This window comes from Montipora foliosa, chromosome 3 (assembly GCF_036669935.1).
Source record: "Montipora foliosa isolate CH-2021 chromosome 3, ASM3666993v2, whole genome shotgun sequence".
In the NCBI taxonomy this organism is placed as follows: Eukaryota; Metazoa; Cnidaria; class Anthozoa; order Scleractinia; family Acroporidae; genus Montipora; species Montipora foliosa.
The window spans coordinates 52,457,642-52,468,892 of NC_090871.1; the positions used below are offsets into that span (position 1 = coordinate 52,457,642).

At 40.7% G+C, this 11,251-nt stretch overlaps 1 protein-coding gene across 1 annotated transcript in view; it reads right to left on the reverse strand.

Annotated features, from left to right (window-relative positions):
• Positions 1–6,752: 6,752 nt before the first annotated feature.
• The window catches only part of LOC137997643 (uncharacterized), a 9,763-nt gene continuing 5,264 nt past the window's right edge, over positions 6,753–11,251 (reverse strand). The window contains exon 2 of the mRNA XM_068843747.1: positions 6,753–11,251. This exon is cut by the window's right edge and continues 476 nt beyond it. Coding sequence (XP_068699848.1) covers positions 7,397–11,251 — 3,855 coding nt within the window. The 3' untranslated portion in view covers positions 6,753–7,396.

Sequence of the window (11,251 nt, forward strand, 5' to 3'; positions counted from 1 at the left end):
GATAGATTGTTGTCGAAGTCCAGTACTCGTCGCTTTTGAGATTCATGCCTAGTTTATCCAACTGACTTTCCATTATTGAGCTCCATAAGGGTATATTTTGTTTAAGGATCCACTAAAACGCCATTCGCGTTGCATGACTTTCGACGCCATTGCAGGCTAAGTTGATGATTCTACTGTGTCCACCAGAGAAATCTACGCAGTTCCACTACCCTCTCGATCCTAAGAAAATACCCGCAAAAGGCTCTATACACAAAGGCAACACTTACCAGGGGAGTGACAGGCAAGACTTTTACCGACACGGAAAAAAAAAAAACAAAAACAAAAAAAAAAAAAAAAAAAAAGAAAACAAACAAACTAAACGCAGACCTCGACTGGGTTTGCCCATAGGCAACCCAGTAAAAAACCAATTAAATGTAAACGTGACTTTTAAGAAACAAAGCTGTAAGTTGTTAATAGTGTTATTATCGTATCGTTCATACCCATACATATCCCAAAGAAAGTTCCAGATTGACTGACACCATTACGTCATCGGAGATTTCACAACGGCTACGACTGATGATGGTGCAATCGGAGTTTTCACAACGGCTATAAAATGTAAAATGATTTGCTTCATTTTAACGGTAGAGGACAGAACGGAGGCGACGCTTGCAAGCCATATCTGGGAATGGACCGAGGAAGGAACAGCATGCGCAATTGTCAGTGATTGATGGAAGGGCTTTATAAACTTAGAGAAATACGGGTATGGACCTAAAACAGTAAACCACTCAGTGGAATTTATGAACCCGGACGTTTACGATACGAATAAAATTGAGGGAAAATGGAGGCAAATGGGAGTCAGTCTGCCAACACGTGGCATAAGGGAGGAGAATTTATATGGCGTGAGGTTAACCGTGAGGAGGACCTGTTCCGAGCGTTTTTGAAGGATATGCAATTTTTGGAATTAGGAAACAAATGATTGTGACAAGAAAACGTTTCTTATCGTGGAGAATTGCATATGTAGCAGAATTGATCTATATAGACCTCTTTCATAATGGCGGCCAAATAAAATATTCTTTTGTTTCAATGCTAATAAGCCCTACTAACCTCGCTACGACGAGCAAATTTCAAAGAATATTTGTTTTAAAACGAGGGCAGTAGGTCTAATTAACATAAATACAAAAGAATGTAAAAGTGGTCTATAAAGTACGCAGATGTACTTCAATTAAAACGCAATGTTAATGGTGAAAAAGATATGGTTTATATGTTTTGCGAGTAATGTGGGGAGCGTACTAGTAAATGAATAAACCGAAAAATACCCTGCCAATCGAACTTCAGTCGTCCATATATGTGTCTTTAACAGGTTACGATTTTACTCTTCGAACTTATTAAAAATCGAGGAAGACACACATTCTTGTGTTTCTCGTTAAGACTCGAGTATGAGAATTACTCAGGCCTACGTCAATATTGAATTTATTCTTCGTAATTAATCCTTAAACTTGTACTTGGATTAAGGACGTTCGCGCCCATTGCTACTGCGCATCCTTACAGCGCACGCAAATTCACATGCCACGTCATGCATCGAGCGCGCGCGCTAGGTACTAAAATGAACAATGATAGGGCAGATGGCCATTGCTATAGCTTTGCTTGGATTTAACGATCTTGGATGTTCAGTGACCCCTACTTTTCTTTTCACAAACGAATTTTATTTACAATTATCTCCACATTGTCCAAAAATGAACAAAAAAAGCAATGTGGGAAGTTAAAAAAATTTCAATTTTTCTGTCCTCGGGACATGGAACTCGGCCATCTTGCAGGTGCAAGGCGCATGAAACTGTGGTTGCTAAATGCGAAATTGTTCTTTAAGGAACCTTAACAGTTAACTTAATTCACTTGATGGGTCCACGCAAACAAAGTTTGGTAGAGAACATTTCACTTCAAAGATGTAATTGCAATATTTTTGGGCTTACAGACACTGTGACCTTATCCGCAAAAGAAGCCGGATTTTTCAGATTTAGGGTGTTCTTCCGCAGTCGGTGACCCCCCCCCCCCCCCCCATTTTTTTTTTTACATTTCTGAAATCACTAACTCATCATCTTTCAATGGTAAAATTTGTTGAAAAAATCAATGTTAGAAAATTTTCAAGCTACGTGGAATTTAGTTCGAAGGGCTGAAAATCCGGAAGTTAAGAAGCAAGAGCTACACTATGAAAATGTCCTTCAAGAAATCACACTCCGTTCGCTATTTTGTTACCCGTCACTTTTGAGCTGCGACGGGAGACTGGTAACCAACAATGCAGCTAGTTTCACATTTCCAGATGTATCGCTCTGTGTAACGGATTGGAAAATTTGTCACCTTTGCAGAACAGGAGGAGAATAAAATTGTCAGCAGGTATAAAAGTCTTGATAACCCGTCGATTCGCCTTTCGAGAGTTATTCAAGGTGATCGAGTGGGGCTTATTGCATTGCACTTACTCTCATACAATTTTCGTTGCATTAGAATCGTACTTCGTTTTTAATTTTCATGGTTCCAGTGCATGTAAAATGAAATCATTAGGATGATTTTCTAACTGACAACACTACGTACACTTAGTTTGCTAGTGACACTGCCTCTACTGAAAGTGTTTAGTTCCACATAAATTGCCCTTAAGTTCTCTCTCTAAGGGTTTGGAGCAGGGATATTGTGAGTACCCCCCCCCCCTCCCCCAAAAAAAAAAACATTTATTAGCCATTTTGTTTGTGAAAGATGGGGGAGGGACAAATTGCCTTATAAGCGAAAAATCCTAAACTACTCACCTCTAAACGATACAGACTGCATCCTCTTCTTTCTGATCAAATGTCCTACTCTCGGCACAGGTGGCCCAGAGTCGGAAGGTAAACAATTATAAGGATTTGTATGGGAATCTCGATAACAGACTGAAAAATATATTTACCCGCAAAAGTTCTCAATAAAAAAGCCGTACTTTATTGTCATGGTGAATTTCTTGCTTTTTGTGTGGTTTTTTGCCTGATTGAATGCGATTTAAGCGACTTCTCAAATTCCCGAGTCGTCACTCTTCCCTAAATAAAGGAAAGGCTGGCAACTCATTTCTAACTTACCTCAGATCTCGCCGAAAAAATTCACACTTCTCCGGTATCAGTCACGCTCAAACTCCGCCGATGGCTACACGGATAAATTTACTTCCCCTTGACCAAGTTTCAAGGTCCAGCGAGTATCCATTGCTGAGAAACTGCGAAAAATATTCGAATTTTCAAACTCCTTCGAGGCTCGCTAACAACCAATTTTGACACGGCTGGTCAACGGTTCACTGAGCCTCCATACGGTGAGCGCAAACCTACGCAAGTGTACCCATAGTTGGGCAGAGCAAAACAAATCCCAGACTCGTTCCCAAATACCTGCCTGGGGTCATGTTCGAGTTTCTAAATCGGCGAACGATATTAAAAGTTCCACACTGAAACCTTAAACACAGCTCCCATCGCTTTGGCTGCCCCACCGCATGTTATAAATCCGGATTTTCATCGAACTCCGTAAGTACTGAAGCTGTTTGGATGGAGTTTGAAACGCAGTCGAAGGTATTTACTAGTGTATGAGGTCTACTCTGGGACCTAAAGTCGCCGTATTTTTGGGCGACTTAAAGCGATTTAAGGCGACTTAAGGCGACTTTAGGAAAATTTCCTCAAAATGTTATGCGATTTTAGGCGATTTTAGGCGACTTAAGGCGACTTTAGGCGACTTAAATCGACATAAGGCACCTTCAGGTAGCATAAAAGAACATCACCAAATTTCGGCTATATTCGCAGGCAATTGTAGTTGTTGGAATAATAATAATAATTATATTATAATAATAATAATAATTAAAATTATATTATTATTATTATTTAAAATTTTAACTTCCGACTTAAGGCGATTTAAAGCGACTTAAGGCGACTTTAGGCGACTCAAGGCAACTTTAGGCGACTTTAGGCGACTTAAGGCGACTTAAGGTCCCAGAGTGGGCCTTGTATGAAACACAATCCTGTTTAATTTTTCATCCGTCAAAAACTCACATTATCATGACTGCAGAAGAAATTCATTTGAAAAGGTCGCTGCACCTTTTCAGCCTTTTGGACACATTTTTCTGTTGAGAGTCCAGGGAAAATGCCATCGTTGAAATCATCTGTGCTTTGTTTTTGCGCTTCCCGTTGCGTTGAAATGTTCAAAATTATTTCTCACACCGGTGTGCTGCATGCATCAAGCGATATCGATCGAAAACCAACAATTATTACTCGGAATACCTGAAAGGTATCCGAGTTACAATCTCGCTTGTCTGTTTTTTGGACAGTAGAAATTACGGTGCGGTGATTTCTTTGGCTCAAAGCAATTCACTTAACAAAACTATACTTTTTCCAACAACAACAAAAAAACAGCCGTGGTGTCGAGTGACATCGGACGAGGGGATTTTTGCACGCGCGAGGCTTCAAACAGCTTCAGTACTTACGGAGTTCGATGAAAATCCGGATTTATAACATGCGGTGGGGCAACCAAGGCGATGGGAGCTGTGTTTAAGGTTTCAGTGTGGAACTTTTAATATCGTTCGCCGATTTAGAAACTCGAACATGACCCCAGGGAGGTATTTGGGGACGAGTCTGGGATTTGTTTTGCTCTGCCCAACTATGGGTACACTTGCGTAGGTTTGCGCTCACCGTATGGAGGCTCAGTGAACCGTTGACCAGCCGTGTCAAAATTGGTTGTTAGCGAGCCTCGAAGGAGTTTGAAAATTCGAATATTTTTCGCAGTTTCTCAGCAATGGATACTCGCTGGACCTTGAAACTTGGTCAAGGGGAAGTAAATTTATCCGTGTAGCCATCGGCGGAGTTTGAGCGTGACTGATACCGGAGAAGTGTGAATTTTTTCGGCGAGATCTGAGGTAAGTTAGAAATGAGTTGCCACCCTTTCCTTTATTTAGGGAAGAGTGACGACTCGGGAATTTGAGAAGTCGTTTAAATCGCATTCAATCAGGCAAAAAACCACACAAAAAGCAAGAAATTCACCATGACAATAAAGTACGGCTTTTTTATTGAGAACTTTTGCGGGTAAATATATTTTTCAGTCTGTTATCGAGATTCCCATACAAATCCTTATAATTGTTTACCTTCCGACTCTGGGCCACCTGTGGATTGGCTACATTGAACAAACCCTCTACAATATTGTCCTCCATGTGGAGCTTTTTAAACATTCAAATCCAAAATACGTTACAAAACAAAGTTTGCATCAAAAGTACAATTGTGTTAGAGAGATCTTTGTATGTATCTGTGTAACCGTAACATAACCTAAACAAAATGAGCGTCATTTATCCTGCCCCTGAGTAATAACTATAGTCTTAAAGTGACAATCGTGTAACAGCCCCCCTTTGCCCCTTTGGTTGATCATGTGTACTTGGTGCACGAAATCAGAGGGGTAGCACACTTTACTACCAATTTGCGTCCATCCTTGAAGCGTCGGTATACCAGACTCCACGGTAGTAATTTATCTCATTTCAAACTTTTTTTTTGTGCCCATTACAAAACGAGCAAAGACGTTATTAGGGCGGTCATGCAAAACCCGAACGCTCTCACGAAAAACCTGAGAACTTTGAGAGCACGTGAACAAAACATGCTGGTATGCTGTCAAAAACGTTGTCAATTTCACAACATAGCCGCCAACGTTTCATTGGTCAAAAGTGATACATAACCGGACAAACCGTTAACGTTTGAAAAGTAAAACTTCGCGTAAAATTATTCACGCTTCAAGGATGGAAGCAAATAGAACTGCAAATGGTAGTACATGACAGACAATCATACTGTTGATTGGTAACCATCCCTTTCAGCCATCACCGTACTGAACTACATGATTCATGATTGTAAGGTCGGCACACTCTAGGAACAAGTTCCGGCAAAAATATATTGGGCGACCGACCCTATACCTTGTAATCCCCAATACGTGGCTGTTATAACCTAAAACAAATTTGATTTCCTAGTACTTAGCGCCCTGTTATTAGATCTTGGTCTATGAAAATTGAGTACAAAGTAAAAAGCAATGCAGCAGCTATCTAAAAAAAATATTACCCATCTAAAAGCATATAAGATCGAAAAGCCCCTTATCGAGGAACTTGAAAAGATACAAGTCAGATTAAATGCTTAAATTCTCAACCTCGGATAATGCAATTCTCGCGCTCTGATTGGTTCACTCAATCTCGGTTATCAGCTCATATACCTTAGTTTGACCTTATATGGTAAATGATTGCGCTTAGCGTTGCTAAAGTAAAAACCTTTACGCCAGAAAGCGAAATTTCTTTCGGTAAAAAGCAAAAGAAAAACGTTTTTGCGGAAAGTTTGGATCACTTTCGAAGCTTAGAGATACGCGAAAAGGTAAGAAATGTTTTTGTGATGAGCCTGCGTCTGTCTGACCACGAGGTACTACACAACATCGCATCTTCATCAACTTTTTTCGATTTCGCTAAGATTTTATCGCTTTTTTCGCTCACATTTCGTACTTCTAAACTTTTGGGCTTTAAAGAATTTAATGAAACAATTATTCCATTCGCGCTTGTTGGATATGACAGTGGTTATAGCCAACTCGGCGCTACGCGCCTCGTTGGCTATTTACCATCTCATATCCAACGCGCGCTCATGGAATAATTGTTAAATATACATCCCGGTGACTGTACTTGTACGTAGTATATACAACAATGATTGCAAGTAACTGACGTAAAAAGCCTGGTCCCGGTAGTTCAAAAGGCTATTAACGCTGATCCTAGATTAAAAATTAACCAAGGAGTTTACTCACATCAGAGAAAGTCAATCTTGAAAAACGAAAATAAACAAAAGAAACTTTTAGCAAAAAGTTGAAAACACGAAACCAAAGTTTACGCTAATCCTGGATTAAGTTAGCAGGCTTTCGAACAACTGGGCCCTGATTATTTGCCTCGGCCCCGTCGTAAACGCGCGTCAAATGATTGGGATATCTATATTCTGGGTCTCAGTGCAAATGATTTGTTTTCATCCCGACATTTATAATTCTCCACACATCTACCATCACGGACTTTGCACATTCTTGTTATGGTTACAGAGACCTACAGAATAGAGGTTTCACAACAACAGTATCAAAGATTGGTTATTCTCGCCAAGGTAATCAAAATACTGGTTCCGTTCCGATAAATCAATTTATTGATTAGTTTTAGCTTTTTTTCTGCTTAGGAAGCTACGTTCCATGTCAATAGAAACAGTTTTCTCAATTTCCACGGAAAATTGCTGTCTACAAAGTAACCTTTAAACTTCTGAATGGAAGACCACATAGCTCTACTTCGTGAATAGACGCACCGCAAGTGAAATCTTATAATACCACACCAGTATCACACCATGATCGAGTCAAACAAATTAGCGATCAAAGTATAATTTTATCCTCAGTGTATGTTCTGTTCAGCAATAAGCAGGAGAGGTCTTTTCTCTTGGTCTGTGTACCACGGAGAGCAACAGAACTTCCAGCAAAAGATTCTAAAATGCTCGAATAGAAAAAGCGCACACCTCGCCAGCTGAGAGAGAACAGCAAATGTCACCAACATGCACACTAACGCTGGGACAAATGCCAAGGCGCACACCTCAAACCACTCAAGAGCTTTCAGACTGGATTTGCTCGGCCCGTCAATTGTGATACCAAATGACAACAGGGCTGCTTTTGCCAGGTTGATGATAGCAATTAAAGATATGGTTACCAGCGACAAAGTTTCAGCTCTATTTGCCATGGGATATCGATAAGGATTGTTCCAAACATGATGGATTGTTATCAACAAGCATGCTGCTGCCTGGAAGACCATGCGTAACATAAGATTTGAGATGAACGCTTTACAAGCGAGGAGAATGAACCTTCGACCGATCATCACGCTCTCCCAGTAAAGTGTTCCGTTGTCATTATCATTTGGTGGACGAAAAGGACCATGGAGTATGGCCAAAATTTCTTTGTTGACTACATGCTGCTCAGCAGAATCCTGGCCTCTCCTTTTCAACATTTCTTTGACCAGCCAATACAAAAGAAATGGCAGTGGAATTATGCAAGCAGCGAGGAACTCACCTGCTGTAATAGAAGATCTGTATAATTTGGAAGATCCACAGTAGAGGACGACGATTAAAGGAACCAGGCAAAATGCAATGTAAGCAAGGAGAAGATACTGCCACCATTGCATGCATGGGATATTTGCATCGATAAAAAGCCTTCTTTCAGATCCGACAGAGACACAGTGCACTAGCCTAAAAGACGTTTCTGCAAGCCTCTCGTACCCAAGTAACAGCACTTCTATTACAACGGCCATATAACAGATGAGGGACGGCTTTCCCTTTCCCATTAAAACGTTGAAAACAGAATGCACAATATAAATGACCAAAACGTCAGTCATAGTCAAAAATACTGTAGACGAAAGGAGAGCCTGTTTTGTTGTTGCGGTAAGTCCTGCAAATGGACAGCCAAGGTCTTGATTGATCGATTGGACATGAAAATTATAAGCAGAAATTACAAAGTGGATAAAAGGAATCTTTCCAATAACTTCTTCTATAGGGACCACCATCACAGTCTCAGCTGCTTGATAAAAATAAAACGTTATTTTTAAATAGCCTGTATCGGAATGTTCAGCACTAGCAATGCCGTCTACTTCTTCTCCCGAGGGATTTTCTTCTCTTTTCTTAAACCACAACATTTGGTTTGTCAGGATGTGCAGTATCGGAGGTTTTTTCAAAAGATAAAGAGCAAATGTTATCGTTAACAATACGGTCACAACCCACACAGAATAGTCGTTGCATTTTGTCAACTTGCGACAATTACTTGAGAAGAGGGTCTCAGTAAACCCCTTTGCACATTGTCCACAGAGAGTACCGTTCCTGTTTCCTTGGCAACTGTTATAAACTGTTGAGACAGTTGAAGGACAGTAGTGTTCCGGACAGGCGATAAATTGTAGCTCCTGGGGACGGCTAGATGAAGAATAACCCCAGAAATTTGGTTTCGCAGCAATGTTACTTTCAATGCAGGTGGCTCCGAAGGGACATGTATGGCACACAGGAGTGGAGGTCACGGCTAAGCCTTCTGAAACCCCTGTTTGAAGGCTGTAATAACCAGGATAGCAGGCTTTACAAGAATACTTCAAAACTGTAGTGTTCAATATGCAAATACTGTTGTTTTTTTCTGTGTATACAAAGTGCGTGTTATTTTCCAATAAAAGCCCCTGTCCTTCGCTACACTGTATCTTCGATCTTTTATCCATGACAAAAAATCCCCCACTAGAGATATCAAAAACTGGAACAGTCCTCCTGCTAAATTTAATTGATATCATTGACGTGTTTTCAAGTCTTACAGGACCTCCGCTTCCAGAGTAAAGGAAGATACCTGCATTATACGAGCGGCCGGTTGAGGCTGTCATACTTCCCTTTGTCCTAAAAAACGAGCAATCTACAAAATCTACGCGGCCTGTTCCAAATGCAGAATAGACATGTCCAGTATGATGAATGCCAAAGTTGTCGCGAAAAGTACATCTTCTAAACGTGGTGTTACCATTGCTGATATAGACAGCTCCAACTTGATTTCCTACGTTTTCCACAAAAGTCGTATCCTCAAACAGTACATGGCTGTTGTAGTGCCATGAGGGGTGTGTCTCTCCAGTGTTGACACACCCAAAATTACGCGCTTTGTCTGGATTTAATAAACTAGAGATGGCGCCAGCTGATGTGTCGTAGAAGTAACCCGTTTTTTTATTTGTCCATGTTCGTCGATAAGCGAAGACACAATTACGAAAGAGAGAACGTCTGATTATCACATGCTTCGGCCCTTCAAATAAAAGAGCAAAGTAACTGGGTGGTCTGTGGTGGAATTCATTATTGTCAATTTCGATGACCGCCTTTGAGAAATTGATACGTTTGAGTGGTGGTATCATTAAGCGAATAGCATAACTATTGCGAGTTTCGTCCCATGTCACTGCTTCGTTGCTCGTGGTAAACCGGGTGTTTCTGATAGCTATGTGGACTGACGTTGGATCAAGTAAACTGACCAAAGTGTCATACGTATTATTAACAAAAGAACAATTATCAATGTAAATATCAACCGGAAAAGAGCCGTTTTTCCGACGTGATAATATTTGCAATCCATATCTAAAAGAGATGAGTGTAACGTTGAATATATTGATGCGATTATTGCGACATATGTACAGACCTACCCTTTTACTTACTTTACTCTCCAGGAAACTGTCAGAAACTGTTACCATCCCTGCGTTTCCATTTCCGGCCACTATTTCCACAATCCTTCCTTTCGTTGGGTTCAACGCATCTTCCTTGAAAATACATTTTGAAATTGTTACATTACTTTCGCTTCCGGTAGTAATTACACGAAAAGCTCCGGCCCCTCTTGTTCGCGTTTTCTTCGTAAACCTGGACTCTTCCAGTGTCACAATCCCACCATGTAGTAAAACGTCTACAGCTATGCATTTTTTTTTGTGTCGATGTCCTCTCCACTGTGTAATATTTACATTTCTGACGCCAAAATATAACCTGTGCGTACCCCACTGACTACCCGGTGACTCTCCAGGCGTTCTTCCAATTGATATTGCGCATCCGTTCTGGGCTTTACATTCGCTGAACGTAACATTGGTGAGGCGGATTGTTAGAAATCCATGTTTGCTATTGGCATAAAGCGACCCGCCGTTGCCAGCTGAATTGTTATGGAAATAAGAGTTTACAATCCTTAAAGATCCATTGATTTTTGCAGTGATAGACAAGCAAGAACCGGAATTTTCATTGGGAACAGATTGGTTGTAAAACAACGAGCCTTGAATGATAATACCTGCCCTGTCTGACTGAACCACAATGCACTGCACGTCTGGGTTGTCATAGCAAGTGATGGAGATGAACTTTGCTTTTGTTTGTCTAGCACGTGAGAAATATAGACTTGGCACACTTTGTTTTGATTTCCCATGGGATTTTCCATTGTCATATAACCTGACATCTTTGTATGTCTCCTCTGTGACCGCCGTCGAAACGTTGAGACTTATGAAGGGGCCTTTACTGCCAAAACTGGTAACCTTAGTGCAAGAAATGTACACGTATATTGGACACAATTCACCATCTGCAACTGATGTGATCTTCATGACTCCTCCTTCAGAACGGCGTTGGCCATATAGCCCATTTTTTTCAAGCATTGCATTCTTGATGTTAAGACTAACAGAAACACTTTTCCCTTTAGTTTTAAGTAGGAGAACGTTGATGCATTGAGAGTTGTTGTAAAA